The sequence below is a fragment of the Chrysoperla carnea genome, chromosome 2, assembly GCF_905475395.1.
Source record: "Chrysoperla carnea chromosome 2, inChrCarn1.1, whole genome shotgun sequence".
Taxonomy (NCBI): Eukaryota; Metazoa; Arthropoda; class Insecta; order Neuroptera; family Chrysopidae; genus Chrysoperla; species Chrysoperla carnea.
Window position 1 is genome coordinate 38,788,212 of NC_058338.1, and position 17,360 is coordinate 38,805,571.

The window sequence follows — 17,360 nt, forward strand, 5'->3', positions numbered from 1 at the left end:
TCTTGGCTTTATTAAATTGAATTTTATCTCTTAGAAGTTAGATTCTAAAGACTTAATATCTGTACTTTCATGTCATTAATTTAAATTTCTATTTTCATAAGAGCAATGCATATAATTAATGTATTTTATATGGTTTGCAAAATCTTTATTTACTTTACTGACCGCATGCTTGGCAAATTCAATTGCTAACCATAATCGAACTGTAGTACGAGTTTCCTTACTTGTGATTGTCGAAGTTTATAATGAGTTAATGTGAAGAAATTGCATATTACATAAGTTATATGATTCAAAAACAAGTTTTACTACAAGAACGATTTTTGTATACGTAATATGATTTGATAGTGAAAAACACGATATCTAAAAAAAAAAAGATAATGAGCTGTAATGCTTATAGCGTATACTAGGCGTAAAAAGTGACTTTTTTACGCCTTCTTTTTAGTTCGCAAACGAGCAAAATTGATCAATGTTATCAATGGGTCTTTCTAATTTCTTGATATGATGCTAAACTTGTTTCATCTTTCAATCATTAAGTCATTTGTAGCCCTGTTTCCGTTGCTTGTGTGTTCTAAAAGGTGAAAATAGGCGGGAGCTTTGATTAAATACCAAAATATAATTTTGTTTAATTATTTTTTATTTAAGAATTTTAAGACAATGTAAATAAAATCTTTTAAAAAATCTAATTAAAACAGTATATAAAAATTTTGAAAAAATTAACTAAAAATAAATTATTTTTTAATAATACATTCTTCACTTTTTGTATCAAATGTAACTTCTGTTTGTTGATGATTTTCCATTGGATTGTAAAATTCATGTGTATTTGAATTTGGTTGATGAATACTTGTTGAGATATTATTATTAATATTTTTTGGCAGATCAGTACTACATTCTTTTTCAACTGCAACCGTTTGTAAATTATAAACTGGGTTTGAGTATTGAAATTGTACAAATGATCTGTAAAACGAATTTCATAAAATTAGTTCCATTTAGTTAGATTCTACTCTTAGGGCGGTATCTAGCTCAAAAAGATCATTGACACGTTAAACTTATCAAATGTTGAGATTCCTTTAACAAAAAATTTTTCTAGTCTGTTGATAATAAATTTAGATTTTTTGAATGCATTAAAACAACAATTCTGAGCTAGTTTTATATACTTACCCTGGTGAAAAGCTTCCTGCGTAACGCCGTTTATGATAATAGTAAAAACCACATACTCCCATGGCTAATATCGCGAATGTGATAATAACTCCAGTAACCACTGGTGAATGCCCTTTCAAACTACTTTGATGTGAAATTTGTGTATGAATAATCTCATCATGATCATCGTGTACTTCCCAGCTACTTCCGGTTCTCTGTAATAAATAATTAAAGTTACATGTAAACATTACGTTTTGCAGTGCTATGCATTTAAATTAATTGAGTAGGATTTTCAAACTGGTGCCTAATAGAACTTAAGATTATACAATAATTAGTGCAAAGTATGTTATTTGGAGGGTACTCTTTAGGTCGAAATAATGTTTAAATTTGTTTATTTCTTAACTTAGGCATGCAAATATGCGAGTTTATACCAAAATATTTTTAACAATACAGCAGAATATTTTGTTTATAATTTTTTTTGGAAATAGACATTTTGCATGGTATTTTCTACGGACTACTTGCTAACCATCCTATTGTAAAATAAATATTGCTTAAAAATTCCATCGGATTTCTCTAAAGAAATTTAATTAATTCAATATTGATTAACAAGAGTTCTAGGAGACCACGTATTATTTCAAAATAATTTAAAAAATCAATTCAAACGGCATTCACGCCTTTGAAGGTGGAATTTGCTAAATAGTTTGCATAGACGTACGTAGGTCGATCAATTCAGTCCCTTTGGGTCTATTTAAAAACAAAAGAAGCATGTTATGGTCCCTACACCAAACTGGAAAATAGCCAATAATCGAGAATGTTTTGAACGAGATTCAGTTTTTTTCTATGTGAACGATTCTTTGAACGGCCTTGAATGTTGGTCAATTCTGACTTATACTTGTATGCTTTGTGAATCCTTCTCTAATATCTTTTAACCAATATTTTTAAATGAAAAAATAGATTCAAATGACGTATTTAATTTGTTATGAAACATACCGTCGATGGATCGCACATTTCATTTTCTTGTATAACATTTCCATTTTCGCACACACATTTGATGCCTACTTCACTTTGAATACATAAATAAGAACAATTATGGCCCACACAAACATTTGGTAAGTTAAATTGTCGACTATCTTGTGCAATCACAAAATGATTGATTGTATTACGGTGTAGGCGGATATCTTCACATTGTAGATTTCCATATAATTTACATTTTTTCAGAATACCATTTGGTGTCATAAAGAATAAATGATCTTCAAATAAATTTAACCCATATGGATGAAGATTTGATGAATGTGTGATATTGCTAGCAGACCATACTAATTCTCGTGCTGAACCATCATAATTTATTCTTTCAATTTTACTAGTACTTTGATCCACATAATATACCTTCTTTTTGTATATATCATATGTAATGCCTAAAAACGATTAAATATTTGGATTAAAAATTTCAATATTATTGCGCAAAAACCGATTAAAGACATCCAGTGCCTCAGCTCGGAAAACGAATTCAGACCCTGATCTGGGTGGCATATATAACTTGTTGAAATTCTTTCTAACAACAATTCTAGCCTCTCCCAATAATTGTTAGGTATTCACATTTATTTCAAGAAATAACGATTTGATTTTTTTGGCTCTTATATTGTATCTGATCATCATTTATGTCAACGATTAAAAATACATAACTAAAACAAAGTGTATTCTATGTAGATCAGATTTCCGACCTTTTATAAAGCAACAAAGTGAACGAGAATGAAAATTAACTGAGTATGTCAGGATTGCTTAAAATAATTCCATAAATTAACGACTTAATTTTTGGGCTACTACTTCCGAAGGGCAAGAGATTTAGTGAACCATTCAAGATTAAGATATCTTTTTGATAAAATTTGGCGCTTTAGAGATTTAGACCATTGCATTGAAAACAATGAGATTGGGGATCCTGGCCCGATGCTCTATCTAATAATAATAATAATAATGAGGTTTAACCTCCGTTTTTCAGACATTCATCTATAACAGAGGCCACCCACATCATTATTTTTAATCTTTATTTATTTTTTAACTACACCCGAATATACAATTCAATTTATGATGTGGGTGGAATGGGTTAATTCGTTCTTATCCAAACGATGACAGTGTGACCAATTTACCGCCTCATTCATTATAATTGATCAGATTGCTGCTGCCTGTAGTCAAACGGTTAAAGGCGATTGCGCCTTTAGCTGCTCAGCCACCGAGCCGGTACAATATTTGAATATGATTGAACCGGAAATATAATTTTCGATTCATCTGAATAGGAAAACAATGAGATATTATTGGTGATCTAGATTAATGATGAGCATCTTTTAAGTCTTGACCAAAATAATTTTTGAATTTATTATACTAAATTCTGTTTAGGAATACTTATTCGGGACTAGCATTTATGTATAGGTATTGAATTAATATTATAAACTTTATATACCTGTAATGAATTCCAAATTTTTATGTGCTAATTCCTGAGTGTGAGTTCCATCTAAATTGACCTTATAAAGTACTGATTTTGGTGTATTATATAGCCACCAGAAAGTGGTTGCATAAAATATATATTTATTAACAGCATCGATTGCTAAGGCTGATACGGTTTCAGTATCGAGTGTAATAAGTTTTGCACATTTTTGTTCTTCTAAGTGACAAACTTTAATGGCACTTGTAATTGATTCTTCCACAAAGTAAATATTATTCGTTATCCAATCTAATGCTAATATTGTTGGTTTACGTAAATATCGTACAAATTTTCTTGTATTGTTCGTCAAGAACACTTTGTATATTACATCTAATTTTTCAATTGAATAATATAAGGCGTCTTCTTGTAATGAATATTCTAATCCAGTTATTGGCGGTGTGTCTTCGTAAACTAATTGATGTAATTCTTTTTTGTGTGGGATCAATTTTCGTATTTCTGCATCGGAAGTGAATATAAGTGACATTGATGCACCCCTAGCTTTGCAACCACTTCCATCAAGTCTAAAACAATTTAAATATTGAAATGTTGAATGGATTTGAATTGGACAGAAGAGGAAATTAAAATTTCTTTCGATTCATTTCGATTCATTATCTGATATGATTGAATCGGAAACATAATTTTCAATTCATCTGAAAACAATGGGATTTTACTGGGAATCCTGGACCGATGTTCAATCTAGATTAATGATGTGAATCTTTTAAGTCTTGGTTAAAATAATTTTTGAATTCATTGTACTGAAAGACTACTTTACCTCAATTGATACTGTGAATAACAACTGCATCGATATGTATCTTCATATTCTTCACAATTTTGGGCACAGACTGGTGGATAAATTGCGCATTCATTGATATTTTCACATGTTTTAGCATCGCCATTTAATTTGAAGCCCGATAAACAATCGCATTTTGATCCAGATGGTGTTTTAATACAAATCTGTTGACAAGGATGGGAAGTACACGCATTTTCTAAAAATTAAAATTTTATAACGATTTAGATAGCCACTCTATATAGAGGTTTAAAATACATTTCAATCGAGCTAAAAATCGATCATAGTATTGGCTGCTTTATTGCAGGTTGAAATCAATTAGTGTTCAGATATGATTTGGGACACTTGGGTTGGCTTGTGTAACTGCAGAGTTTTTTTAACAAGTAGGTTTGCGTGCCGAAAAAATTTAAAATCAATAATGAAGGCTTTTGGTTTAAAAGTATGTATTCTGTTATTTTAGATTGTATTTGTTAGGTTTTTGATAACGCTGCCCATTAGTGTGGACCCCCGAGATGGAAACGGAATCGCACTGACTTGATAAAGTCAAATATCTTAATTAGCAGTTCTAAAAATTCCTTAAAAAATACTGTGCCTTAAAACCAATAGCCTTAAATCACACATTTAAATATAGAACGATTATATAACAGCTTTTAATAACTTGATTTATCAGATTGAATTTGAATTGAGCATTGTGCTTCAATTGAGGTACATCCATGACCAAAATTATTTACACACTAATGGTATAACATTATCTTTTCAAAATTAAGCCAAAACAACTGTTATTATCAGATTCTTATGTGTTTTCATTGTTATTTTTTATATTAAAGCTTAAATTTCTAAAACAAACATCCGAAATGAAGTATGAATAAAAACTTTACCGCAGTTTCCTCCTTCATCGGATTCATCTTCACAATCATTTTCTTTGTTACAAACAAATTTCCATTCAATACATTGTCCCGATTTGCAACGAAAACCATTTGTACAGGGAATTTTTTTATATGCAGTTATATTGAATTTCATTGAGGAACCATCTTGATTTTTGTTCATTGGCCTATTCATATAATTACATAAATCATAGTTTTCATCAGATTTATCACCACAATCGTCGGTTTTGTCACAAGCCCACGATTCTTGTATACACTTTCCATTTTTACATTTGAATTCATCTTTTTGACAATCTGTATCACTACAGTTCTCTTCATCTTCTCCTTGGGGGCAATCGGATATTCCGTTACATCTAATAATAGAAAATGAAGATATTTGAAACTCGAAAACGAATTGTTATGTTATCATACCAAATTTTGTTAAAATAACGCTATCCATTCTAAAGTTATGGAAGAAAAACGATTTAAAAATTGCAAAATCAAGAGCGCCAAAATGGATAAACTTTTACTAGGGCAAGTTTAGCTAAATCGACTTATTTTGACCTAAGCTGGATATGGTAGAGCGTTGTAAGGACCTTTTACGGACACCTTGTATAAAATCTATCTATCCTGTCCAAACGGAGTAAAAAACGACTGCTTTTTGGGGGAACTATTAGTTCCTGATATGAAGAAACGTAAATTGTATTTACCTATCATCTTCGGGTACGCATACAGTCATATTAGAAGTGCATGCAAATTCATCATCGTTGCAAATTAATGCTTGTATATCTGATATATCTGTTTCTCTATTCGATACTTCACAATTCATCTCGTCTGAATTATCCAAACAATCATCTTCATTGTTACATGTTAAATTTTTATCTATGCACCGACCATTTTCGCAGGTAAATAAATTTATATCACATTGATGTACTTCTATTAAAAAGAGAAAGATATTATATAACTAACTATACACTTTTCCCTCTCTCTTGAATGGTTCCATTTCAAAAGCAAATCACCATATAGTTAACTAGCTGTTACCCGCCCGCTTTGCGTGGCGTAAAATATACCCGCTTTGCTGGGCAACATCCCCACTTGCACCCCTCCCTCCACATTTCCTCGCGTTGGATAACATTTTTGTAATGTACACGTCATGCTCTTTTATTTGATACCCCACTTAGGTATATTTGTAAATATTCGATATTTCCTTCCCACTTTCTCGCTACACCTTTCTACCCTCCGAAGGTTAAAAAAATTTCTAAATGTAATTTAAAACATTCTGACCAAGTTTTGAACTATTAAAAGCCATAATTTAAAAATATGAATTTTTTATTCATGAACATCCCCGCAACCCCCCTTGTGGGTGGAATTTCGTAAAATCCGTTCTTAGCTGACCTCTACTTGGCAAAAGGAATATTCCTGCCAAATTTCAAGTCTCTAGGTCTTATAGTTCCAGAGATATCGTGATGAGTGACTATCTATCTATATAGATCTATAGAAAGTCTCCTATATATTTATAGAAGAAAATTTCAATCATGACAGTATTTTAAAATTTACAAGGAAGTTGACGTGACGTTCACTTTTTTGGCAATTACAAACTTACCGCAATTTTCTTCATCAGAAAGATCTGGACAGTCTGTACTTCCATCACAACGCCAGGAATCGGGAATACACTTTCCACTCGTACATCTAAAATAAATACTTGTTATATCATATCTTATTGTAAGTAAAATAAAAATTTTCTGTCGCAAACTAGGAAAAATCAATCCATTTTATTTCAAGGGATCAGCAAACAAATAAATTGCATGTTTTTCAAAATACAAAAATTGAAAACCAATTCCAGCTGTCTAAGATGCCATAGAAAATTTTATCATAAAAATCAAACCTGAATTCTCGGATCTCGCATCCACGAAATTTACAATATTTTTCATCTGAACCATCACCGCAATTATCAGTCAAATCGCAAGTGACATCAAATGGAACACATTTTTTATTCTCACATTCAAATTGTTCGAAAGAACATCCTTCTTTTTGACTCGGATCACAGTTCGCTTCATCTGTTTTATCTAAACAGTCATAATGTGAATCACACCACTGATGTTCTGGAATGCATTGACCATTTTGACACTAAAATTATAAAATGCATAATGGTAGCTTTCTAAATTAATATACAATCTAAACAGTATAAGCACAAATTGTTGTACGATAAATTTGGCTAATATGAATTCTTTTAGTTACTTTCGGAACTATAGATTTTATCCTACGATATATGACGAAGGATATTTTACTGGTTATATTCTATAAGCGATTTGAAATTCCTGCAAACTAGGGCTAAGAATTGGTATTCAACGTACATAAGAAAGTGCTATTGTAAGCTATAGACTACAAGTCGATGCTGAAATTTTTCGGGTGTAATGACCCACCAGGAATCATGTTGAAAAAAAATGCTCCTATATGTAAAAATAAGTTTAAGCACCATGGCGTCATTTATGCGCGGTACAGGTGTGAGTATGAATGTCACACCCCTTGCTGTCTCACCCATGCACCACCAAATATGTACGGCGTTGCTGGGTATTAACATTGCATAGGTATTTTAAGTGCATTACATAAATGCCGTACAAAAATAAGTTTGGTAATTTCTGTACCGGAAGTTAAAAAAAAAAATGTTATGTGTTTGTGGTCTACTAGTTAAGACTTCAATTATTAAAATATGACAAATAATCTTTAATTTGATAAGAAACTTTCCAAGCTTGTAACTTTGAAAATGTGATTCTCACAAGGAAAATGAATACGAGCTTCTTAGAAATTTAGTCCACACAAATTTTGTTTAGGGCTAAAATTTGCGCAGAAATAAGTAATCTCGAAGAATAGCTCTATTTAAGAAGCTCCTCTGAATACGACTCGCCTTCGACAGGTTAGAACTTTTACTATATTGTAATATAAGTACCACCAACCATAATAATTTTCAAAAATCCCGGATAACTACTCCCCTCCTCATCATTTGTATAGCTTTAGTCAAGAGTACAATAATGTGGAATTTCACTATACCTGCTTTTCCCCAATGAAACATGTATGTTCACTTCGGCAATTTGATTCATCTTCTCCATATAAACAATCTTTTTTACCATTACAAACAAATTTTGCTGGAATACAAATTGATGTAGAAATACATTCATATTCAACACCGATTTTACATTGTTTTTGTTCAATGCAAGTACGATTATCAGGAGATAAAATGTTGTTTGATGGGCAGGTGCATATGGAATGATGATTCTGTGATACTAAGCAAATATCAGAACAATTTCCATTATTTTCAGTGCAAGGATGATAATGACCCGTTTTAACTCCAGAAAGAGTTACTAAATGTAAGAAGGAATCTTTTGGTATATCTGAAAGACAAAATATTTTAGTTATGATAAAAGAGTGGAGTTAAAACACAATATAATTGCAAGTAAAAAATAGATACCTAAAACAATTTTCTTTACTTTATGATTAATATTTAATTTGTCTGACCAAAAAAGTTTACGAGATTTTGAATTCGACCAGAACAGATCATTGCCTAATATTACTAAATCAAAAGGGTTTGGTAAAAATGCTCGAAAACCATGACGATCATCACCTGTAATAGAAAAACCGTGAAAAAATAAAATTATATCTTATAAACTAAATCGGGAAGAATGCATCAATGAGTCTTGAATCCCGTTTCTAGGTAATTTACCTTCAACGGAAGTACTTTCAATGTTTCCAGTTTCAGAACAAGACCAAAATATACGCCTTAAGTGGTCATCATATAACAGTTTAATTTTAGTTCCAACAAGTCCTGTTGTAATTACATGAATACGTTCTCCAGTTCCATCCATTAGCATACGATCAATGTAAATATTTTCTTGGTTTCGGAATGCTACATACATTATGCTAAAATTATGGAAAAATATGAGACTAGATTTTCAAATAATATAATTTTTTAATTACCCTAAATCTGGTATTAAAGCCACATCCAATGGAGTATCTCCTTTTAAGTCGATCAATAATGGTTTTCTTTTACGTGTTTCCATTGAAAAAACATCAACTGATTTTCTTCCAGAATCACACCAATATAAATTATTACCAAAATAATCTAAAAATAAATGGATATTAAACGAAAAAAACAAAATAAAGAGTTATCTGCGAAATGTTCAAAATTATTGAAATACTTGCAGCATATAACTTATGCTATTTTTAAGCGTTCAGGATAAAAGGTCCTTGACTCATATACTTACCAAGAGATTAAATTAAATTTTGATTTTGTACCAATTTTCTAGATCAATTTTTGTATTACATAAATACGTATTTTGACTATCATGTAGGTATCATCCGTGTGAACCACGGCACATGATGTGAGGCAATGGTACAACATCAAAATGTATCATGGTTCACACCATAATGCACTCCCACCGACGTTGAGTATGATTTATAAAACAAAACTCAATGGTTAGTCAAAACAAAACAACATTGGCAATCAGTCTTCAGCTTACCTACATTCTCATAAAATGCCTTCATTTCAAGACAAATAATGTCTAGTAAATATCTCCCGAGAAATTAAATACAACTACATACTAAATATTCTAGATACTTTCGACTCTAAGTACTGCATCTTACCGTATTAGGTATTAATACTAAGGATCATTACTTACCAAAATCCATTCCTTCGATGTTTTCAATATCTTCATGAATTAGCTGATTTATTTTATTCCCATCCTCAGTAACTGTATAAATGGTACTTTTTTCATTACTTTGTGTGGATACAATAATTTGACCAGATATGCTATCATAAGCTAATGCCGTTATGTTTACTAATCGATTAGTAATCATTTTAATATTATGTTTTCCTAATGCTTGGTGCTGTATTTTAAATAATAAATTTCCAGTACCCACAGCCATTACATGTTTCTTTGAAATAGCTACAAAATTGAAAACGTTTTTGATTGAACTTATTAGTTATAACTTGAACTCAACTTTCTGTACAAGAGTTTGTTTTGGAATATTGGTTTTGCTATTTTAAGGTATTTGTCGCAGAAGTACAGCGTTTATATGTTATCGATGAATACTTGTAAATTGTTTCCATTAGAACAGGAACATTTACAAACTTTATATTTCAGAATTATGATTACACAATTCTGCCGTGTTCCTAAGTTTTGACAGGTTCTATTATAAGAAATAAAATAAAACCGAGAGCTTCAGCACAGGAACTTCTCTCAAGATAAATAGTCAAAAGCTTCGAACAGAAATATTCTGCACCAGATTTCTTATAATTCTTGAGGATTGGGATATGATAGCTCTGGTTGTGATTATGCAAAATTATTCCGTCGCATTTCTTCTGCAAAACATTCATGAACATGATGCACTAATTAATATCATACGGGTTAGTCCCTGAAAGAATTCACATATATCCCTCGTTGATAATTTTAAAAAATGAAAAATCATGAGTGAAATTTTGAATATATTGAATTCAGTCTCCATGGAGCGGTAATATGTTGAGCGCAATGGAAGTGAATAATTTGCCAATTACCCAAGAGAGCAGAATTAGAGCCTTACGAACGAAAGTAACTTTTTCCATAGAAGTGAACAATAGTCAACTCGCATCAAATAATGTCATTTTTCCCTACAACGATAATAGTTATGTGTCCATTGAATGCGGCAAAATTTACTTACTGTACCTTATAAATGGTTTTGCAGGTAATTTGCGAATTAAACAATCGACAATTAGCTGTATGCAGCATAGCAAATCGTGTGGAAATAGGATACTTATCCCGCATGAGTAAAAAATTTAATTATGAAAAAGGTGACCGATTTAAAATTCAATAATTAAGGTTCTAAGTGAAAATCTTGAAAAAACATAACCAATATTCGGTTTCTGACTTTTGTATGTTGTTTTTCATTTACCTCTGCAAGTGTGTTTATCATTATTTAACTCATGATTTGGCGGACAAGCACATTTGTACCCTGAAACACTACTTAGCATACAAATATGGGAACATTCTGAGTATGCACAAAGATTTTCTACTTTAGGAAACAATGCTGAGTGGTATATATGAATACCATAAATATCGCCTAAATTATGAGTAACCAATGTTGTACGATTTTTACCCGTGAATTTATCACAGCTTAATAAAGCATGTTCCATCCAATCAGTCCAATATATACGATTTTCAAATACTGCAATTGAATATGGATGTCGTACAATACCACCCAAAATAATCTGGAAGGAGTTAATAATATACAGAATAAATTTTTCTCTACTTTCCCTATAAATAGGGTACAAATTCACACTTTGCCCAAAACTTTGGGAACTGTATGAAAATTTGGCTATGAATGAGTAACTCGTAATTCGACTTACATACGAGCACATACAGACAAATATTATCTTTTACTACTTAATTAAAAAATTTGATCTGCTTTTTTGCCGAGTGTAGAATTATGATGGAAGCGACCTCACTTCATTGAAACAGTCACAAAAAGTCTGTCAGAAGAGGATTCGTAGTTAGAATCTTTTATATACTCTATTATGATTTTTGCTTTGCTTTTTGAGTTTCAAGAACTCCTAAATAATTTGACTTGACCCACTACGACATGTGAAATAAAAAGGAACTACGCTAAAAAGGAACTACGCTCCGGCCTCGTATCATATGCTTAATGATTAAAATTTAAAAAATTACCCTTCTGTCAGTTCCATCCAATTTAATTGATTCTATTGTATTTTTTTTCGCATCGATCCAATATAATCGATTATTTGGCACATCAATTGTTAAACCATTAGGCCATAATATATTATTCGATACAAATGATATATCATTTTCGCCATCCATACTTGCACGTGCAATTTCTGGTGTTTCACCCCAATCAGTCCAATACATATTACGTTCAACAATATGTAATACAATACCACGTGGTTTACTAATATATTTATTAGCAATGATTGTACAATGTAAGCCATCATTTGTACATACACCGATATGCTGTAATTCAGAGTCCGTAAAATATATGTTGCCTGTGATCCAATCGATTGCTAAATCTTCAGGTGCACTTAATCCAGATGTTATTAAAAGTTCTCGATTTGAACCGTCTGGTTCAGCTTTTACAATTGCTTCATTATCTACGTGCACATCCGTCCAATAAATATGATCACCATCAAATGTAACACCCACAACGTGTTTTAATTTATTTGCTATTAAATAATACACTTCTGAGTTTAAAAATAAACCACGTATTTCATGTTTTGTGCTCATAAATAATTGTCCTTCGCCACCTGTAGGTAATACGTATATAAGCAAATTTATATGAGTGTAATGGTAAGGATATAGGTAAATTGTTTTTAACCAGAATCTAATTCTTGTTATATTGGCAGAAAACAATTGCCATTTTAAGTTTCGACGATTAAAAAGTTTTGTTTTGTGAAAATTTTCTGATTTTTTTTCGAATCGATGAAGTCTTTATATATTATTATAATGTAGTTTTGAAGTTTTAAAGTCTTATTTTGCAGTAGGTATAAAAACAGTAAGTAAAATTAAGCAAAATATACCATGTCTAAATATGTCAAATGAAGTCACATGCCTAAGACAAGCAAAAACATTTTGTTTGCCCTTTTTAGCAATTTTAGAAAATTTAGTTCAATTAAAATTGTTTTTCTTATAATTCATATTCTGTATCTTTTAGGTTGCCCTACTCTGGTCTATTGGCTGGCGGCGCCCCTGGGCAATCCAAATTTAAAAATTTGTTATATGAAGTGATATTTAGTGGTGTTTGATATATAAAGCTAAAATTCTTTTGTATACAATGAGCTTTAGATTCTAAAAAAATATAAGTAGAGGCTGCCTGAAACTTACCATGTGCTTTACAAGTTTTCTTATCTGCTTGTAGAACATATTTGTTATCACAATAGCATTCATACGATCCTTCTGTGTTACGACATTTTTGATCACACATTCCATATATTTCACATTCGTTTATATCCTTACATAACTTTGGAGCAACTTCATGATATCCTTTTGGGCATAAACACAATGGACCATTTGGTGTTTGTATACAATCATGACTACATTCATGCGCACTACATCGCATATTTACTAATCAAATAATTCCAAAAATTAAATTTTTAAACTATTCAAAAGGGTAAAGTACAAAATTCACTTACAATCAGTACAAGAACTTGACTCGTCGGAATGATCGGAACATTGGGTAATGTTATCACACATTTCGTGGAAAGGAATACAATCAAGACCATTTTTACAGAGAAATAATTCATTTTCAATTGTACAATCTTGGGGATTGATGAGTTTTTCTAAAAGATGAAATTTTCAGATTATAATTTATAAACCGCAACATACACATGGTGCCATTTAACGTCTTTATAAGCTCTGCCAAAGATAGTACGGCTTATGATATGTCGATTTATTAGTGAATTTAATCAAACTTCTTAGTATAGCCGATAAGTTGAAAATCGCGAAAAATAGAGATACTGTTTTTAAAAATGCGTGCGATAGCTCGTTGAATTCGTAATGATGTCTAGAAAAATGTGCTAGAAGCGTTTTCAGCATATAAAAAATTGCAAAAGTTATAAACAATTAAAAACGAAAAAAAAGGTATATTTGTTAATAATATTTCACAAACTGTTAATAATATTTCAAAAACGGATATTTGGTCGGCAATAATTTATAATAAAAAATTGTTTAAATGTCAATTATTCAATATTTTATAAATAAAATCAGACGGATTCGTCGTAATTTTGCATAATTGTCACTACCCACAACTAGGCCAAAGAAAATAATTAAAAAAGTAATGAAACATACCACAATTTTCTTCATCACTGTTGTCGATACAATCGTCAACTTTATTGCAACGCCATTCTGAAGGTATACATCGTTTATTTTTACATCTGAAACCATCACAAGCTAGTGAAATGGTACATCCATCAATTTCATCTGAATGATCTAAACAATCGTATGTACTGTCACATACTTGATACATTGGAATACATGCCTTATTATTACATTGCCAGTGATCTGCAGAACAATTTAATGATGCTACCGAGCTCTGAAATATTTTATAAAATTTATTAATTGAAAGATATTTTAATATTTTCGGTTTTAAGCCGATAAAAAAGTTGATATACAAAGTTGAAGTAAAAATTACATTAACAAGCTTTGATTGCATTAAAAAGTTGAAAATAATTTTTTGTAGGTATTGCGATAAACTATGACTATACGTACAAAAAATTGAGCTCAATTATATTTTCAATGTGGCTTTTATAGCCTTTGGCCTCAAGTTTTCACATACAACCCATATATAATTATTTATAGGTGACTCTGGGCAAAAAATAGTATTTAGATCAATAAAAACTTCCTGTAGAAAGTGCTTTATATTCATCCCTCAGAGTAACATGATCCCTAGTTGTTTTAAATGAACCATTAAAGCTATCTAGTATATTTGGCTTCCACGTGATTAAATTAATCGTTCAAGAAAGATTAAGAAAAAAAATAAAATGATCCCCTAAATATACGTTAAAATGATCCCTATTTTGTGTGTAAAATTATAATAGGAAAAATGATACCCCATCATACGTCGGGTCTTGAATGTGTTGATTTAGATGACGTTAATTTTCAAATACAGGATTTGTACCGAACAAATGGACATAAAGGAAAGCGAGTTATAAAATATTCTTGTACAAAAAGTTAACATTTCAAAGCTTGGAGCTTCAAAAATATTTTACGTTTTTTCTGCCAAGAAAAACATTGTAATTTTCGAAAATATAAAATAATATGTAGGAAACCAACTTTCAGAAACGTAAAATCAAATTTTTACATACAAAAGACTTATAATTTAAGAGCACGGAATCAGTTATTGTTTTTACATGACCATAAAAATAAATAGAAAAATAACCATACAATTTTAGAGCCCGACTCAGAGTGTTAGAAGAAAAGATACTAACCGTATTATTTTTACAGTTTTTTTCATCACTTCGATCACTACAATCGATTTCATTATCACAACGAAATCTACTTTCAATACACATTTTACTTGTTTCGCAACGAAACCAGTTCGGTGCTTTACATAAATATTTATCTAAAAAGAAAAATTATTATTAGTAATAATTAAATAAAAAGCAGAAAATAAGCGACGTGATTAATTAATTATCGTGATTATTAAAACGTAAAAGTTTTCTTCACGTTTCTGCAAAATAGAAGATTTTGAAATATTTAAGAAAGAAATTTTTGAAAGTCCTCAAAGTTCAACTTAAGTTTATATTACAGAAGACTCTTTTTTAGGAATATTTACAGAACAACAAATTGCATCGATCTTTAAAAAATATGCTTCTTCGTTTTTAGGGATGTACGAGCGCCAGGGCAATTTTATTAAAAGGGTTGATTTTTTTATATGAAGTTGGACTGAGTCTTAATCAATTCTGAAAATTTTAGGGAGGGGGGTTACCCGAACATTTAAATAATTAAATAACTTCAAAAGTTAAGTAGGCATATTTATTAACATTGGTTATATGGGAAAACAGTAGATGGTATGGTAAATGGTATGTTTTCATAGATTTCTTCAAAATTAATCGGTCGAAATTAAAAAAGAACTATTTAAATTTAAATCAAAACGTTAATAAATTGTTGAAAACAAAAAAAACCCCGTTGTATCCGACTAATTAAGGATGTATGACTACGGTAGTGGGGACGCAAATTAAAAAGTATATATTTTTTCAATTTTTGTTGGTGAATTATGTTATAACTTGACAATATAGGATGAAAAGTAAGAATACAATTTTTCAATATCTGGAGTAATTTTGAAAATATCGAAAATTGAAAATTTTGATTAATTATTTAGCTTTCGGTATTTCGAAAGTAGATATCGAAAAATTTTAATATTATTTTTCGTCTACATTCATGAAGTTATAACAAAATTCAGCATAAAAGTTAAAAATAAGGTACAAATAATTTCAACCACAAGTCTAAAACTTGCCTTGGCGCTCGTACTTCCTTAATATGGTTAGGTGGCTGAAATTATATAATTCCATTTTTTTTTGCTCTAAGCATGAACCTACAACTGTAGTATGGTAAAAATTAACCGCCAAAAAGACAAAAACAATGTTAATTTAGTACCTAAGTAAAGATTCTTTGGGCCATAATTAATTGAAATTTTGAATTCTTATTGAAATAGTATTTCAAGTATTTGTAATGTAATTGAAGGTTTTACTACTCAGTATTTCAATCTTGGTTCAAGCGTAAGTTACAGTACTTACTAGTAGAAATTATGGATTGAGAAATCCTATTTTTTGGTAGGTACCTAAACAAGATATTTTAACTCATTGTTTTTTATCCAAGTATTTGATAATATACTAATAATAATTACCACAATCTAATTCATCAGATGCATCCGGACACTGCGTAATACCATCACATCGATTTGTATTTGGAATGCATTCTTTATTTCGGCACATAAATTCATTATCCGGATCTCTACATTCAGATTCCGTTGAAAAAAATGATAAATCCGAAAAAACACTCAAACAATTAACTCGAGTTAAAAATGGAATAATCATTATAAATATGACCACACCTCTTTTGTACGGTGAGGACCATATTTTATTCATATTCCTAAAAATTAATTATTATTAAAATTATTAATAATTAAAAAAAAAAAAACTATGCGATATTTAAAAGAAATAAAGAATAAAAAATTTCTTACCTTATTAAAAAAATAAACGAATTAAAATTTAAGTGATCCTAAAGACGATTAAAACTATTATGATCTAAAATGGTAATTCTATTCTGTAAGAATTATTTTAAACAAATATATTTTTGTTGTAACGTACAATTACTTCTTATATAATTAGTAAATTTTTGAAAATAAGTTCATAATAATTGTGATCAGGATCGTATATCAGCCAGCGCTGGATCAAATCAATGAGGGGTCCTAGACATATTTTGATAGAGATTTATAATACTTAGAAATTTTAGATTGTTAACGTAACATATGCAGTAAGTTCAAATGGATTTATCAAGATTCATTATTAAGGTAACATATTCTTCTTACATCTTATAGTATATACGAAAATGGGCACAATTTT

General features: G+C 30.3%; 1 protein-coding gene across 1 annotated transcript; it reads right to left on the reverse strand.

Moving 5' to 3' along the window:
- Nucleotides 1–721: 721 nt before the first annotated feature.
- Nucleotides 722–17,072, reverse strand: LOC123293198 (vitellogenin receptor). Its single transcript, XM_044873934.1, has 22 exons — nt 16,979–17,072; nt 16,643–16,887; nt 15,225–15,358; nt 14,086–14,329; nt 13,431–13,577; nt 13,123–13,362; nt 11,956–12,545; nt 11,183–11,498; nt 9,934–10,200; nt 9,233–9,377; nt 8,979–9,175; nt 8,727–8,879; nt 8,309–8,649; nt 7,146–7,387; nt 6,864–6,949; nt 5,971–6,196; nt 5,276–5,634; nt 4,383–4,596; nt 3,590–4,131; nt 2,125–2,549; nt 1,156–1,349; nt 722–951 (listed from the first exon to the last, which is right to left on the reverse strand). The coding sequence occupies exons 2-22, from the start codon at nt 16,881–16,883 to the stop codon at nt 726–728; spliced, it is 5,529 nt and encodes a 1,842-aa protein (XP_044729869.1). The 5' UTR covers nt 16,884–16,887; nt 16,979–17,072; the 3' UTR covers nt 722–725.
- Nucleotides 17,073–17,360: the final 288 nt, after the last annotated feature.

What these genes read in the sequence shown, in the direction of transcription:
- LOC123293198 (XM_044873934.1), bottom strand. Translation starts at nt 16,883, where the DNA reads ATGAATAAAATATGGTCCTCACCGTACAAAAGAGGTGTGGTCATATTT. An exon ending in GTTTCATTGGGGAAAAGCAG is followed by an intron (nt 7,388 to 8,308) that starts GTATAGTGAAAT and finishes TTATAATTTTAG; the next exon opens with TGTCAAAATGGTCAATGCAT. An exon ending in TATTCACAGTATCAATTGAG is followed by an intron (nt 4,132 to 4,382) that starts GTAAAGTAGTCT and finishes AAATTGTTTTAG; the next exon opens with ACTTGATGGAAGTGGTTGCA.